Raw genomic sequence first — 18366 nt, forward strand, 5'->3', positions numbered from 1 at the left:
TGATGAACCGGACTCTGGAGCATGCACTGAAATGAGGCTAAAGCACTGGGGCACACCGTAACGAATCGGTGCATGTATGCAACTGGATTCGAAACAGAGCGCGGTACGTGGCGGTGAAATTATTTTCATTGCCATGACAGAGGCACGAATCCATCATGCCGCTGTTGCGACTATCCGTTAATCGTGCATGCTCTGAAGCATGTACTGAAATGTGGCTGAAATACCTGGGGCGCGCCGAGACAAATTAGTGCACGATGCGACTGAATTCGTATCGGAGCGTGATATGTGACAGTGAAAATGATTTCCCATGACAGAGTCATGAATCAGAGAACCGAAAACCTGCAACCGATAATGAATCCTGACTCTGGAGCATGTACTGAAATGAGGCCGTAACCAACTGGGGCACATCGAAACAAATCAGTGCATCACGGATGCGACTAGATTCGAATCGGAGTGCGGTAAGTGACAGTGAAATGAGTGACAAAAGTTTGCCATGACAGAGGCCCGAACCGGTTGTGCCGCGATTGCGACTGACAACGAACGGGACTCTGGAGCATGTACTGAAATGGGGCCGAAAAATACCTGGGGCACGCCGGGACGAATTGGTGCATCGTAGATGCGACTGGATTCGTAACGGAACGTGATACATGACAGTGAAATGATTTCCCATGACAGAGGCACGAATCGGTGCACTGCAACCTGCGACTGACAACGCACGGGACTCTGGAGCATGTACTGAAATGAGGCCGAAAAATACCTGGGGCACGCCGGATGAATTGGTGCATCATAGATGCGACTGGATTCGTATCGGAACGTGATACATGATAGTGAAATGATTTACCATGACAGAGGCATGAGTCGGTGACTCGACAAATGGGAATCTGGAGCATGTATTGAAATGAGGCCGAAAAAGCAACTGGGGCACACCGGGACGAATCGGTGCATTGTGGATGTGACTGGATTCGAATCGGAGCGCGGTAGGTGAGAGTAAAATTATTTGAAATGATCTGAAATGGTTTGAAATGGTTGAAATGGTTCGACCTTGATATGGCACTGACCGGTGTCCATCAAATCCACGAGAAACATCGATTAGTCTGTGGAGCAAAAAACAGTGAGACACGCCTAAACTAAGCTGTGTCTTTGCGTCGGTGTGAGGTACATAAACACAAAAGAAATGTTTTAGTATGATAACGTTACGAGTAGTAGACAGACGTCGCCACTGTGTGTAGGATTTTACGAATAACTCGTAAGTTTGATATCGAGGTTTAGTGACGAGACATTTACAATGTATGAAATGACAAGTCAACCGAAAAAAACCCTACCTGCGACCGCCGAATCGACGCGTTAGTACGTGAATTGCAAACGGGAACGAGGACCTCGAACAACTACGAAACGATAACTCACGGACGCTAACGAGTTTCGAAGAGTCGGCCTAGTGACGTCATGCCGCGCACCGGAAACCGACAAAGACCACAGGCGAGCGGGCTGGTTAACCCCCCTGGCGGTATTCCCGAGTCTGGCTCGGGGTGGAATTTTCATACCAAAAGCGGTAACCCCGAGCTAGACTCGGGACTGCATCGCTGGATCCAGGAGGAGGTTTACTTACCTTCTCCCTCGGATCCAGCGTTGTCTCCCCGCTGTACGAGCGAGCCGTGTCTCGCTCGATGCATCACATCGCCGATCTCCGTTCCCTGCGAGCGTTGCGACGCACGGGAACGGAGATCGGCGCCAAATTCAAAAAGTGAAACAAACAGTAAACATACAGTATAATGTAATCTTACAGATTACATTGCTGTATGTAAATATTTCACATCCCCATTGTCCCTAGTAGTCTGCCCAGTGTCCTGCATGCAGTTTTATATAATAAAACTGTTCTTTATGCCTGGAAACTGGAGATTGTCCATAGCAACCAAAACTGTCCTTTTACATCAAAAATGGTTTTAGACCAGCTAGAAAACAGCGATAATAAATTGGAATTACTCGCAGAATTGAGCGATAGCGATTTGTGGGGAGATCCGTCATCAAATACTGAAAAGTAATGACAGTGACAATTCTGCAACTGAGCAAATTTCAGTGTTTTTGATTTGATTACATTATTTAATAATTTTTATTATTGTTATAATATTATTTGGTATAATTATTTATAGTTATTTATTATATTATAATTTATTATTTCATTTTTCAAACTTTATTATACCCGGGATGTCTGCTAGACTCTGGTTTGGACAGATTTAAGTGAGGTATTCCTAAGAATTGCAGGACTACAATATAAAACGCCAAATTTTCATGCAAAATAATGGTACCGCTTTTAGCACCTAAAATCTGAAATAATCATACCGCCAGGGAGGTTAAATACCCTCCGGGCTCCTCCCATAAATTCAGGCCACCATACTGGCCTTCCTACATATCAGTTTTTAAAACAAACCAGCCACTACCAGTCTGTCCCAGTTACAACACAGGTCCTGGGATTTCAGCTATAGAGTTATAGAAAGTAATTTCATGAGAAAATGTAACGTATAACAAGTCTTACTGGTAATCTTTAGTGCTCCGGTCTTCTGCTGCGGTACAAGTGGCTTTGATAGTGCTGATGTTCCAACTAACTTACTCCATTTTATTTTTGGTTCTGGGAATCCTTGGACCGAACAAGGCAAAATCAAATTTGATCCAATATCTATTGCTATATCATTTGGACTCTGTGTGAACACAGGAGCAGCTAGGAAAGCAGAGCATATATTAATAAATATTTCAATAACATCTACAGACAAAAATATAGACACTTTGAGAGATTAACAGAACATAAAAATACATAAAAAAGTAGGTCTTGAAATGTTTAATACAGTAGAAGAAAGCTAAACCTAAAAAAGAAACATGTTACCATGTAACAAATGTTTATTTGTTTAACACAGAGTTAATGTAAACAATTACAATTAAAAAAAACAGTTTATAAAATTTGAAACTGAAAAGAGATAACATAAAATTAATCAACCTAACCTGGGTAAACTAATTTGTAAAACATAAATATCAACTGTACAGTGTTATGCAAAAGGATTCATGCTCTTGGTGTTTTTCTTGTTTTGTTGCATTACAACCTGGAATTAAAATAGATTTTTTAGGGTCTTTGTACCATGTGATGTATACAGCATGCATATGACTTTGAAGGTACAATTACGACACAAACAATAATTTGAGAAAAAAAAAAAACAGAAATGCTGACTGTGCATAAGTATTCATCCCCTAAGTCAATACTTTGTAGAACCACAGCTCCATTAGCCACTGGGATTTGTGCCCATTTTCAAAACAAAACTGCTTTAATTCCTTCAAGTTAGATGGGTTGTGCTGGTTTACAGAAATCTTCAAGTCATGCCACAGATTCTGAATTGAATTAAAGTCTGGGCTTTTACTAGGCAATTCCAAAACATATACGGTTAATGTTTCCCTTTAAACCACTCCAGTGTAGCTTTACTGGTCTATTTAAGGTCATTGTCCTGCTGGGTGGTAAACCTCTGTCCCAGTATTTAATCGCTGGCAGATTGAAACAGATTTTCGTCAAGAATTTCTGTATTTACTGCCATCCACCTTTCCTTCAATCCCAACCAGTTTTCCAGAAGTGTAGGGTTTGTGCCACACATAGTATTACCCATGATGGCCAAAACTTACGTTTTTGTCTCATCTGGCCAGAGAACCTTTTTCTATGTGTATGGATAGCCTGTCACATGCTGTTTGGCTAACTACAAATGTGTGCTCTTATTTTTTTTCCTTCAAGCAATGTCTTTATTATGGCCACTTTTCCCAAAAGTCCTAATCTGTGGAGCGTACCCCCCTTTTTTTTTTCATTTTAAAAGAGTCAAGAGGTATTAGTGCAGCTGGCATGTTTTTATTACTGTCTGTGCCCCTGTTACCAAGCTTCACCCTCTCTGTGGGGTTGATTTACTAAAACTGGAGAGTGCAAAATCTGGTGCAGCTGAGCATGGTAGCCACTCAGCTTCTAACTTCAGCTTGTTCAATTAAGGTTTGACAATAAATAGTAAATAAACCCCTATATGTCATGTTTACCATTATCACTAAAAGTGAAAGTTAAAGAAAAACCCTGCACTTTGGATTGTCCCCAGAACAGTAAAACAGTAATACAGGGGAAATCTGCCAGTGGGGAAGCTAGTTCTGGTGGCCCTGGCGACAACTAGAGATTCATCACTTTGGACACATTTCCTCTCACTTCCAATTTTGGCTATGAGGTGGCAAGTGAAGAGAAATCTACCCAAAGTGACACAGAGGGCCAAAACAAAACTGACAGGAGCTATAATACTTCCTTACTCTATCCAAAATGAAAAACAAAGTGTTGCCTTTAGTTCTGCTTTAAAGTGGTCCTATGGACAGATACACCCATTTCCACTGTGGATTTTTTCAACTCCTTGATATTTTTGTTGCATCACTGATTAATGCTCTTTTTTCCTGGTCTGTGAGTTCTTGTTAGACAGCCTTGTCTTGTCAGGTCTTTTTATTATTATTTATCGAAAAGAAAGGTAAAGAATACATTACTTCGCATTCCATCAATTGCATAGTCAAACTAACTTAATATTCACAATACGTACCGCTATCTTATCCCCACACCATAGTCCTACTACTTAGTATTTTTATCAGCAGTATCTCACGTGGGTCTAGATTCTCTATATGTCTCCTTTATTTTTATCCTCCAAACTCCCCCCCCCCCCCCCCCCCAAACATTCTCTACCATCATCCTTCTTCTGAATACATAAATCTATTTCATTCTGCCCAGGTTTCAAAATACTGTTCTTTTCTATTTTGGGCAGAGAGGATTAAATGCTCCATAGCCCCCATCTCTCTTACCCTGTTTAACCACCTTGCAATAGAGGGTGGCTCAGGTTCCCTTCAACACAAGGTGACACATGCCTTGGCAGCATACATCAGGTAGCACAACACCGACTTCTTATACTTCTGTGAGCAATGAAGTAAAAAAAATGCAGGGTCATCTGGTATTAAAAAGTAAGTACATTTTTGGGAAATCTTCCGAACATCTGCCCAATATCTTCTGATCTTAGAGCAAGGCCAAAATATATGGGATAGGATCCCCAATTCCTCCCTGCATCGCCAACAGCGATCTGAGGCCTCCGCAGAGAATTTGCAAAGTCTTGATGGAGTAAGATACAATTGTGTCAATAGTTTGTAATTAGATTCCTGAACTTGTGTACAAATTGATGAGTTCAATGCAAGGTGAATAATACTCTTATGCTGGACTGAGGTAAAATTCTTATCCAGATCCCTTTCCCATTTATTGATGCTTGGTATTACATAGTCTTCTGGAGGGGTATTTAAAATGCATACGTCTTAGAAATCATCGGGGGAAGTGGTTCTTTTTCTTCAAAACATAATTCAAATGCAGTTTATTGCCATTGATAGTTTATAGGTGCTCCCAGGGATCTCAAAAAGTGACGCAGCTGCAATGCCTGCCAGAGTTTTATTTCGAAAGATCCCCCTGATTGTGTCAAAGAGGAGATTGTAGGCCAAGACTGTGAGAGTAGAAAGTGTGAAGCCTGAAAATAGCCTCTTTCAACAAGATTATCAAATACTCCTGGCTCCATCTCTGGTGGATAACTAGGATTTCCCAAAATGGGAAACGGGGGAATGTCTCGAGGAATATTTGGAGTTACGACAAATCCTTGCGCTTATTCTCAATGTGGGACCTATAGTAGGATGTGTTTTAATAGAGGTTGGCAAAACTGCATAGCACCAAGGTGCTCTTTGCAGAAGTACTGAACTGAGCTGTTGTTCCATGTCTATCCACAGTTTGAATTCTTTATGCCTACACCAATCAACCACCCTTCCTAAGTGAACTGCCTGATAATATTTAAATATATCTGGGACTGCTACTCCACCATAGCACTTGGGCATCATCATCAGGCTTCTATTGATTCTTGGTTGTTTCCTCACCCATATAAATTGGTTGAATAAAGTACAAATTTGGAGAAGATGTGCTGCTTGAATAGTAATTGGTAGTGACTGAAAAAGATATAAAAATTTCTGCAGGATACTCATTTTAATGATGTTACATCAGTCAAACCAAAAGTGTAATCCATGGTGCCACTTATCTAATAGGGACCTTACAGATTTGTACACTGATGGGAAGTTAACCTTAAAAGTGTTTCCTACATTTGATGGTATATATGTGCCCAAGTGGTTTAGTGCTCCAGCCACCCATTTAAATGTAAAGTTCGGTTGGATAGTATTACGCAACATAGGGGATAATACAACCCCCATCGCTTCCAATTTAGTATAATTTATTTTCAAATTTGAAAAGGTACCGTAAATTTCAATCTCCTTCATAAGGTTGGGTAGATTAGACATGGAAAACAACAGGTCGTCTGCATATGCTGAGACTTTGTAATTGTGGTCTCCTGATCGTAATCCCTGAATATCCAGATTTTTGGGGATTTTATTCATTAAGGGCTCTATCGAAATGCCAAAGAGCAAAGGTGAAAGGGGACACCCTGGTGCGTTCCGTTTGAGATCTTAAAGGGTTTTGAAACACTCCGTTCACTCTCACCAGGGCACGTGGGGTGGTAAAGACACCTGAAATCCACTGAATCATGCGGTCCCCCAAGCACCACATAACTCAGTACCTCAAACAGAAAGCACCAGTTTACTCTATCAAATGCTTTTTCTTCGTCGGTACTCAAAAAAAATGCAGGGAGTATTTGTCTTATTCGCATGATGAACCAAGTTAAGTACCTTGATGGTATTATCCCTCGCCTCAAGAGAGGGGATAAAGCAGGGGCTGACTGACAACTCATGGGGCCCCCGGGCAATATGAGATTATGGGGCCCCCCAGGCAATAGATAATGGGGCCACACAGTATACACACACACACAGTATACACACACAGACACACAATATACACACACAGTATACACACACAGAATACACATACACACACTGAAAAGGTACTGGAGAGGTGGGGCAGCTATAATCTTGGGATTTCTAAAAAAACACAGATTTTTACATACTGTCCCTGGTTTTATTGAGGTTGGCAACCCTGATGGGGCCCCTTAGTGGTATGGGGCCCTCGGGCAGTACCCGAGTGTCCGAATGGTCAGTCCGCCCCTGGGATAAAGCCTACTTGGTCTAAGTCTACCAACTGAGGCAGAAATGTTTGTAGATGGGCGGCCAATACCTTCGTAAACAATTTTAAATCCACATTCAGCAATGAAATAGGCCTATAAATGCTACACTCCAACAGATCTTTTCCACTTTTCGAGATTACTGTAATATATGCCAGGAGTGCCTCTGAGGGAAATGCGGCAGTTTGGCCTATCTCATTGAACACCTTTACCATCTGGGTACCAAGTAATGGGAAGACATTTTTATAATATTGTATGGAAAATCCATCGGGCCTGGAGCCTTCCCGGGTTTCACTGTTTTTATTACCGCATTCAGCTCCTCAATGGTAATAGATGCTTCCAGATTTCGGCGATCCAATGATGATACCTGAGGTAAGCATGCTAAGGAAAGGTATTCTTCTAAGGAGGGCTGGGGTGCGGATGATGGTGCCAGATTATATAAGGAAGCATAATATTCTCCAAATATTTGGGCTATTTCTTTTGGTGGTGCTATTAATTGTCCATCTTTCCTTTTTATCTGGGGTATATATGCTGTCGTATCCCTTTCTCTGAGTTTCCCTGCAAGCAATTTACTGCATTTATCTCCTAGCTCATATGTCACCTTTCTTCCCCACTGTAATGCCGCTTTGGCCTTAAATCGGAGGATATCCGTACTCTGTCGCCTCAAGTTAGCCGAATCCCTCCCTATGGAGGGTACCTATGTCCTCTTATGCCGGAGCTCCAGAGCCCGAATCTCCTCCAGCAACTTCCCCACCTGTTTTTTTCTCTCTTTCTTTACCCTGGAACCATGTTTAATCAGGATCCCCCGGATCACTGTCTTATGCGCCTCCCAGACCATGACAAGCTGTGTCATTCATCTGAAAATATGCTGTAATCTCTTTTGCTACATCCTGCCGAATTTCAGGATTTTGTAGCAAGCTTTCATTTAAATGCCACCGTCATCGAATTTTTTTTTTTTTTTTTAATGAATTTAATTGTTCTCCTTGGGATGTTCAAAGTTTGAGATTTTTTTTTATAACCCAACCCTGATCTATACTTCTCCACAACTTTGCCTATGACCTTTAGAGCTCCTTGGTTTTCATGTTGCTTGCTTAGTGATATTGCAGACTCAGGGGCCTTTCAGAAAAGATGTATTGTATTTATTCTGACATCGTGTGATAGATCATGTGACACATGATTTGCATACAGGTGGACCCTATATAATCATCTAATTACAGTATGGGAATCATGAAGTTAATTCAATTGACCACACCTTAAGGGGTTTCATAGCAAAAATGGTGAATAATTATACACACTCAAGATTTGTGCTTCTTTGGTTAAATTATTACTTGTGACACAATAAAAAATTATTTTCACATTCAAAGTTGCATGTGTGCATCACATGTACATAGTTAAAAAATACATTTTAATTTCAAGTTGTAATGCAACAAAAAAAAAAAAGAAAAACACCAAAGCGGGGTAAATACTTACTCAAGCCACTGTACGTGCTTTTTTACCCTAAATTTTCTAGAGCATGCAAAATATGCACTCTCACTCTGCTATGCAAAAATCCTATGACTGCATCTGCATGTCCACTTCTATTTTTTTTTTTTAACCAAAAATCATTACAATAAAATACATAATAAGGCCTTACCACCAACAGTAAGGGTAACTTTTCCACTTGATTTTCCTGCTTCATTCCTTGCCTCACAAGTATATTCCCCAGCATCAGTATATTGTGTACTTTTAATTGCTAGTGTTCCATGAATGTGATCAATAGAAATGTGTGAGGATGTACTCAACTTTACATCTCCTGAATGAATAAATGACAAGATCAATAGGCATTACATCATATTAACAATTACTAAATGCTAAACTACAATATAATTCTGTTTTATACCTTTATACCAATCAAACTGTGGCTCTGGAATCCCCGTTGCCTTGCATTCTATATTTGCCTCGGTATCAACTGCTATTAACATTTCTTTTCTGACAACTGTCACCACAGGGGCCTCTGGAACAAACAATGCAAAAGTTGCTATTGAGTCATTTATGAAAGAAAATAAATTAGAAGACAGCAGACACAATTTTCAGCATCTAAATCACAAAAGCCAACTAACATCTAATTCTGGAACTTCAAGCATAAATATTTAGGACAGATGTAAAAAAACTAATTTTAAGGACCCATTAATACTGAGTTATGGAAATGCATGGTAAAACCAAACAGGTTAATCTCATGGGTATTGGTATTGCACACAGGCCAGCTGCATTCAGGAAAGTCCCTGAGTAACCAATGCAGCTTTACTGTACTGATTTAGTCAACTGTAAATACTGTACATACAAAAATGTATTGAATAACACATACTTTCTGGTTTTACTTCACATGTTTTGCTTTTTACGTGCATTTTTTCAGCCTTTCGTAAAAAATAGTTGAACCATGGTTTAGTTATCTGCATGAATTTATAAAGTACTTTAAAATAACACTGCTCCGATACATATTTAAACTTTATACACTTACCTATGTAAGTGAGTTTGGATGTCTGTCTATCTGTTCCAGCATTGTTAGCAGCCAGACATGTGTAATTTCCAGAATCTTTTTCCATTGCATTTTTAATAATAAAGCTGCCATCTTCTGTTATCACATACCTGTAGAAAATAATAATGGTAAATAAAATGTGTACTAAATGAAACTTGTTTTTGTGAGTATGGTGACAGTTTCAGAAAAGCAATTCCAGGCACAGGTAAAATATTTGTTAACACAGTAGTTTAAAGCCTAAAGCCCCATACACACTATCAGTTTTTCCTTCAGATTTACCAAAATCATATAATATGAGGTCAAATCTTAGGAGTTTCAATTTGTATGCAATCAAGCAGGCCCTTGCACTACATGGTTTTGGTAAATCTGAAGGAAAAACTCAGCAGAAAAGCTGATAGTGTGTATGGAGCATAAGTTTACCTACAAACAAGTTTACCTCCTTCCATGTCTAGCCCATCCCCTCTGCTGTAATCTTCCGGTGTGTTGGGGGTTAATATAGTTGAGGGGCTATAACAGACACTGATCAAAGGAGCCTGATTATGTTGCCCTTCTGCCCAGCTCCTTCACTCATAGAAGCCATTACTGCAGATTCTATGAATGAAAGTTAATCTTTGAAAGGAGGGGCAGACCTTTCAATCATCTGTAGGCACTTTATTCATAATACTTCACACTCTGTAAAAATAAACTTTGTTTTTGGTGTCCCTACAGAAGAAAATCATATAAAATATATATCTCACCTGCTAGAGTACGTAAGGAACATGTCGTTGTGGGTCCAAACAATCTGAGGCACAGGGAATCCTGTTGCAGAGCACTTCAGCTTTATTCTAAGTCCTTTAGTAAATGTTTCATTTTTGGGCTCTACTAAAACTTTGGGTGGGTCTGCAAAGAATTAGAAAATAAAAATTTAAAAAGCAAATTATGATTATTTATTAAAGTGGTTGGAAACCCCAGTCATGAAATTTTAGCAAAGCAGATATATCTGCAGTGTTTACTTATCTCTCTTCAAAGTTCTAAGCTCTAAGTGTAATTTCTCTCTGGTGCTTCATTCCTTTGTTATCAGCATGACTCACTTCTGAGAAGTTTTCCTGACACATAAGATCAATTTGTGTCGTGAAGGAGGGGGAGGCAGAGCTCAGAATGGATCTTGTCTATTCATTTATTTGGCTGTGTGGAGGGGGTGTGTGTCTTTCCTCCAATCAGCTCTCACACAGTGTAACTGTAGCCTCTCCACCATTCCCTATGTGCTGCTGACAGATGAAGAAGGATTTTTAACATGGTCTGAGCTTTTGGAAGAGGTGTAGAGAGAGGAAGACAGCAGATATACAAGAAAAGCCTACGTAGGAGAAATTGTTTAATCTCTGTGTATCATCTGAGGCTGTTCACTTCACTGGGTATGTGAGGGTTTACATCCACTTTAACCACTTATGGACTACCCACCACAGGTTTACGACACCACTTTGAAGAGGAATATCGTTGTTATGGCAGCAGCTAGCTGCCATAACCCCGGTATCCTCTTCTTTAGCGGGCGGTCCGGATTTCAGATAAAAGTGGTCTCTGGGTGGAGGCTCCAGAGCCCTCCGCAGCTTACCAGAGTCGTCGTTAGCAGCGGAGGCAATTGAATCCTTTTTTGCTTTTTTTCTATTACAAGAGATGTTTACATTCCTTGTAATAGGAATAAAAGTGACTTTTTTTTGTAAAAGAACAGTATAAAAATAAAAAACAAAAGGTAAAATAAATAAGAAATTTTTTTCTTAACGTGCCCCATCCTGCCGAGCTTGCGTGCAGAAGTGAACGCTTACGTGAGTAGCGCCCGCATATGAAAATGGTGTTTAAACCACACATGTGAGGTATCACCACGATTGGTAGCATAAGAGCAATAATTCTAGTCCTAGACCTCCTCTGTAACTGAAAACATACAACCTGTAGAATTTTTTTAATCATTGCCTATGGTGATTTTTAAGGGTAAAAGTTTGTTGCCATTCCACAAGCGGGCGCAATTTTAAAGCGTGACATGTTGGGTATCAATTTACTCGGTGTATCTTTCACAATATAAAAAAATTGGACTAAAATACTGTAGTCTTATTTTTTAATTCAAAAAAGTGTATTTTTTCCAAAAAAGTGCACCTGTACGACTGCTGCTCAAATACGATGTGACAGAAAGTATTGCAACGACCACCATTTTATTCTCTAGAGTGTTAGAAAAAAAGATATAATGTTTGGGAGTTCTAGGTAATTTTCTAGCAAAAAAAAAATGTTTTCAACTTGTAAACAACAAATCTCAGAAAGAGGCTCGGTCCTAAAGTGGTTAAGCAGTGAACAACTGCTGTAATAATCAAATGCAAAGACATTTCACAGGAAAGGAATTTGTTTACCCTAAAGTAATTTTGAACATGACTCAATAAAAATGTGAATGCGGAAATAAGGGTGCAAGCTTCAGGTCTTTTACCTAAGCCAAGCTTATCCACCTTGTGAACCACTGACCTGAAACAAACACGTGCCGAGTTATGTTATGTCTAGAGACCATAGTTCAGGTCAATGACTCACTTGTGAAGGTGACAGCTCCAGAGCCTTCACCTTTAAAATCAAGGCAATAATGGCAGCTTGCATATTTCTATTCTTTTAGGTTCTCTTTAAATCATAAAAAGCATAATTACAAAAAAAAAAAAAAATTAACCTGGAACTGAAAAGGGGGTGTGGATAGAAGCTGATAAAGTGGGGAACACAGAACTTAGAATATCCAGCTTCACCCAGGATTTCTCCATTCTAAGACTCTAAACATTGCACAGACCTTCTTTCTCCTAATGTCAGAAATGGTCAAATTTGAACACTAATACAGGAGTATCACCTGTAAAAGCATATGTTGTTGCAAAGGTTCCACAAGGTATCACCTAACTCCAGGCAAATTAGAAATGATCCATACCCGATCATCAACTGAGCATGCAACGTGGCTGGTTTGGGAAGAGGAGGGGGGTGGGGGTAAGGGCGTGTGTCCTTCTCAAACCATACCAGACCACATGTCCTTTAAAATATGGGAGTACCGTGCTAGGGGATGTTGTTGAGGAATCCATTGACCAAATATAGTCGTGTCCATATATTGTATGTGTGATATAACAAAGCAGCTCAACACCCTAATACATAGTATGCATACATTGAAAAAAATTCAGTCCAGCACATAAAAAAAATCACATAAACATAACATACAATTGTCCAACATAAAAAAAAAAAACATTCACATATAAGTGTATACATATAAGTTGAGAAAAAAGAGTCCCACTGAAGAGCCAAAAAGTGATGAAAACGTCCGTACATTAAAATAAAGAGAAGATTGTGAATCTCAAAAGAGCCTCCAAGCTTTTCAGCAATGGAACCATCACGTAGACCACCACAGTGCGTGAAGAGTGGGGGCTTACCAGATTCTGATAACCCTCACAAACAAGATGTCAAAAAGGCTTATAAATAACCCACACAAAAATGTTTTTATAATATCAGGTAAAGAGAAATGATGACAGGAGGGACGCATTGGTCAATATTTGGTCATAGTCAGTATTTCCTTGCAGCTAACAATTGCCATTACCTTGTACAGTAAGAATTACAGAAGCTGCAGCTGTTCCACCTTCATTTGATGCAATGCAGATATACTCCCCTGCATCGGTAATATCCACACTTATTATCTTCAGAGAGTTATTAGCCAGAATCTGAATCCCAGAAACACTTGCTTGATGTAAATCAAGTTTGTTTCTCAGCCATGTTAAATTGTAATTGACGGTGCTTAAAACATCACAACTCAGTATTGCTTGCTTTCCAATATTGATGGTGATATTATTTGATGCTTTAATTACAGGTGGCGGCTCTACAAAATATAATTTCAAAGTTATTTTCGCGCTACCATGTGATGAAATAATATGTGAATCCAGGGAGGGGGGGGGTTGAGAGGGGAGAGGTAATACGAGGAAAGGGAGGAAAAGGAGAGGATTAGGGTAGTAAAGGTGAAGCTGCAGCAAACACCTGTGTGGGTCAAACCGTGTCCACAAAATGAATACTATAGCAGAAAATGGTGTTGCGCTGCTTACAGGGGATAGATCTACTAAAAACCAGTAATATGCAATTTATCTTATGTAAATAAACCATAAATAAATCTACCATAAAAATGTGTAAAGCCAAAAGTGTACAAACCAACAACAATTAGAAAATTTAAGATAACTGATGGTGATAATCTTCAATCTTAAAGTGAATAGATACTATAGGCAATAATCCTTATATCTATCTGGTGATATTAAAGTGCTCCGTGCAAAACAAAGTATATACTCTGTAGCTTTTTTTTTTCTTTTCCACATTCAGATATATGAGATATACATTGAGATATATGTAGCAATATCTAGCACTATATCAGAAGGATACTTGCACATCTTATATTCCTGTTTATGATATTATTACATCGGCTTTGTTTTGCACGGAGCACTTTAATATCACTAGTTAGATATGAGGATTATTGCCTATAGTATCTATTCACTTTAAGATTGAAGATAATCACCATCAGTTATCTTAAATTTTCTAATTGTTGTTGGTTTGTACACTTTTGGATTTACACATTTTTATGGTAGATTTATTTATGGATTATTTACATAAGATAAATTGCATATTACTGATTTTTAGTAGATCTATACCCTCTAAGCATCTCAACACCATTCTCTGCTATAGGCTCTACAAAATAATAATACAGCAAAGAACAATATATATATTGTTAAAATATTAGCATTACACATTGGTATTTAATGTGTATTGTAAAGCACAGGGGTATAGCACTTTGAGATCATATGCAAAGCCATTTGTCTTAACATAAAAGGCTTTATTTTTATCTTTAAAGCAAAATGAAACAGAGCTCCCAGCAAGAAATAAGACTAACTTGACTACATCTACAAAACACAAAAGTCTACTTGTCTTTAGCACAAGTAAAATATAAGACATACAAAGTTTATGTAAGGGATTTACTCAAAGTTAGTAATGTACTGTACAGCTTCAGTTTTATGGCAGCTTCCAGCAAGCATGCAGCACTCAGACAGGTCTCTTCTCCCAAACCCCTACTACTCCATACCCAGGACTAGGAGTTTCCTGTCTTAAGTGCTGCTTCTTGGAGGCTGCTTAACTGTTTTGGGACCAGAGTCCTTGTAATCAGGGATGGAGGTTCTTTCCCACCTCAATTTCACTCTGAACCTCCATTATTCCAGGTCCCAAATAGGCAATTATTTATGCAGAAAGAAAAGCAAGTCAGTTCTCTCCTTTATACTGTCCCGGAATTTCTCACCCTGCACGGGTGAGACCCCTGAGTACACCAACTATTTTCCTTAAAGGGACCATAACCCAAATAGAATAGCACCCATCCAGGACACATCCTCTGCATCCTGTACAGTATGTAAAATGTATATAAAGTCAAAATCTATTCTTCAGTATGTTTGACATCATGTATCACTGTATACAATTTTCATATGCAAATCATTTTTATGAATCTTTTGCAAAGCTTCTTATCGGGAGGATCCTGTTAGTAACAGCACTTCCTGTTTCCAGCGGACAACACTAATCAGCTGCCTCACAATTATCAGCTGCCTTGATAGCATACCATGTGTAGTCATTCAGTTGACCTATAATCTGTCTGTCAGGTCTATAAGTCAGGCAGCCCTATTGTTAACTGATAGAACTTAACCGCTTCAGTCCTGAAAGATTTTACCCCCTTCCTGACCAGAGCACTTTTTGCGATTCGGCACTGCGTCGCTTTAACTGACAATTGCACGGTTGTGCGACCTTGCACCCATACAAAATTGATGTCCTTTTTTTTTCCAAAAATAGAGCTTTTTTTTGGTGGTATTTGATAACCTCTGTCATTTTTATTTTTTGCACTATAAACAAAAAAAGAGGGATAATTTTGAAAAAAAATGCAATATTTTTTACTTTTTGCTATAATAAATATCCCCCAAAAATATTTAAAAATGTTTTTTTCCTCAGTTTAGGCCAATATGTATTCTTCTACATATTTTTGGAAAAAAAAAAAATTGTAATAAGCGTATCTTGATTGGTTTGCACAAAAGATATAGCGTCTTCAAAATAGGGGGTAGTTTTATGGCATTTTTATTAATTTTGTTTTATTAATAATGACGGTGCTCTGCGATTTTTATCAGGACTGTGACATTATGGCGGACACATCGGAACACTTTTGACACATTTTTTGGGACCATTGACATTTATACAGTGATCAGTGCTATAAAAATGCGCTGATTACTGTATAAATGTCACTGGCAGGGAATAGGTTAACCACTAGGGGGCGATCAAGGGGTTAACTGTGTTCCCTCTCTGTGTTCTAACTGAAGGGGGGAGGGGACTGTCTAGGGGAAATGACAGATCCTGGTTCTCGTTGTGTCACCAGCACATCAGCTCCGGGGGCAAGCAGCTGGGGCAAGCAGCGGGGGTGCATGATTGCCTCTAGTGGCCTCAGGGCAAAGCGACATTACATAACTTGTTTTGTCCAGCCGTGCAATTCTGCTGCAGTAAAACTGCCGCCGGCTGGTCAGGAAGTGGTTAAACAGCAAGCAGCAAGTGCTGCTGATTGCAAGGCATTGGCTTGGCTTTTTAAGCCTTCAACAGAAAATGCTGTCACTGGCAGGATTTCCAGCAAAGGAACTTTGAACATATTAAGAGTTTACATACTCTTTAAAGCTGAACTATAGCCGTACATTTTTTTCTTACAGCAAGTCCTGTTCTATGTTGAAACTGATTACTCTTAACCACTTAAGGACCCCCGCATGGAGATGTAGGTCGGCACAATGGCACCGACAGGCACAAGCACGTACATGTACGTGCTTGCCTTCCAGTGGGTGGGGGGTCCGATCAGACCCCCTCCCGCTGGCTGCGGCAGTCCATTTCGCTTCAGGATCGATCCGGGATGAGGGGATGGCCGTTGGTTTCTGGCGATCCCCTCTCGATCGCTCCTGGCGAATGAGAAGCTTCCCCTGCCTGTGTAGTGTAAACACAGGCAGGAGGAAGTGATGTCATTCTCCTCTGGGCGGTCTTTTTGACCGGACTGCGAAGAGAGCAGAGATAGTAAGCGCACCAACACTACACTGACAAGTAGGTACACATAGGCCCCTTCCACCAGCGATCACCGTATAAGTGTCACTGTTGATGCTGGTTAGCCAGTTAGTTATTTAGGTTCCCCGTCAGGTTTTTATATAGCGTCAGGAACCCCCATATACTACCTAATAAAGATGTTAACCCCCTGATAGCCTCTAGTTAACCCTTTCCCCAGTGATCACCGTATAAGTGTTACGGGTGACTCTGGTTAGTTAGTTTGCTTTTTATAGCATCAGGGCACCCACCATTTATTACCCAATAAAGGTTTAACCCCCTGATCCCCCGGCGGGTGATATCAATTAGGTTTTAGGGTCAGGGTCTGCGTCGCCCCAGGCAGCGCTAGGTTAGTGGCAGTACTGCTAACATCCACGCGCAAAGCATACACCTCCCGTAGTGGTATAGTATCTGAACAGATCAATATATGATCTGATCAGATCTATACTAGCGTCCCCAGCAGTTTAGGGTTCCAAAAAACGCATTGTTAGCGGGATCAGCCCAGATACCTGCTAGCACCTGCGTTTTGGCCCTCCGCCCAGCCCACCCAAGTGCACTATCGATCGATCACTGTCACTTACAAAACACTAAACACATAACTGCAGCGTTCGCAGAGTCAGGCCTGATCTCTGCGATCGCTAACAGGTTTTTTTTGGTAGTAATTTATATTTAAATCCTGAAGGCGGTGCTTGGTTTTCGGGGTCCCGTACGCGGCTAGGCTCCCAAAAAGTCCCCCACATATGTGGTATCCCCATACTCAGGAGAAGCAGCAGAATATATTTTGGGGTGCAATTCCACATATAACTATGGCATGTGTGAATAATATATCATTTAGTAACAACTTTTGGTAAACTTTTTTTTTTTTGTGTGTGTGTCATTATTCAATCACTTGGGACAAAAAAAAATATTCAATGGGCTCAACATGCCCCTCAGCAATTTCCTTAGGGTGTCTACTTTTCAAAATGAGGGGGTTTGTCCTGCCATTTTCACCTCAAGAATTGAGATAGGCAGTCATAAATTAAAAGCTGTGTAAATTCCAGAAAATGTACTCTAGTTTGTAGACGCTATAACTTTTGCGCAAACCAATAAATATACGCTTATTGACATTTTTTTTACTAAAGACATGTGGCTGAATACATTTTGGCCAAAATGTATGACTAAAATTTAGTTTATTCGATTTTTCTTATAACAAAAAGTAGAAAATATCATTTTTTTCAAAATTTTCAGTCTTTTTCCTTTTATATCGTAAAAAATAAAAATCGCAGAGGCAATCAAATACCATCAAAAGAAAGCTCTATTTGTGGGAAGAAAAGGATGTAAATTTCATTTGGGTACAACATTGCATGACCGTGCAATTACCAGTTAAAGCAGTGCAGTGCGAAATTGTAAAAAGACCTCTGGTCCTTAGGCTGACAATTGGTCCGGGGCTTAAGTGGTTAAACCCCGGCAAACTTGCATCTCCACAATATAACCCTTTGAAGCTGCTGCAACAATCTTGAGCCCAACTTTATTGTGAAGTCTGAATGACTCATCGATGCCCACCTCTCACAGCTATTAGCTTTCTGTGCATCAACTATCTTGTTCCTGAGCAATATATCAAAGAAT

At 39.8% G+C, this 18366-nt stretch overlaps 1 protein-coding gene across 1 annotated transcript in view; it reads right to left on the minus strand.

Moving 5' to 3' along the window:
• The window catches only part of HMCN1 (hemicentin 1), a 457974-nt gene that overhangs the window by 332922 nt on the left and 106686 nt on the right, over nt 1-18366 (minus strand). The window contains exons 11-16 of the mRNA XM_077452653.1: nt 13223-13498; nt 10386-10527; nt 9631-9758; nt 9013-9126; nt 8767-8925; nt 2531-2713 (exon numbers count right to left, since the gene is read on the minus strand). Of these exons, the coding sequence (XP_077308779.1) occupies nt 2531-2713; nt 8767-8925; nt 9013-9126; nt 9631-9758; nt 10386-10527; nt 13223-13498 (1002 nt within the window). The remainder of the gene's footprint in view (nt 1-2530; nt 2714-8766; nt 8926-9012; nt 9127-9630; nt 9759-10385; nt 10528-13222; nt 13499-18366) is intronic.

Source organism: Lithobates pipiens, unplaced genomic scaffold, assembly GCF_037356315.1.
Source record: "Lithobates pipiens isolate NorthernLeopardFrog02 unplaced genomic scaffold, aLitPip1_a1.2 Scaffold_23, whole genome shotgun sequence".
Lineage (NCBI taxonomy): Eukaryota > Metazoa > Chordata > Amphibia > Anura > Ranidae > Lithobates > Lithobates pipiens.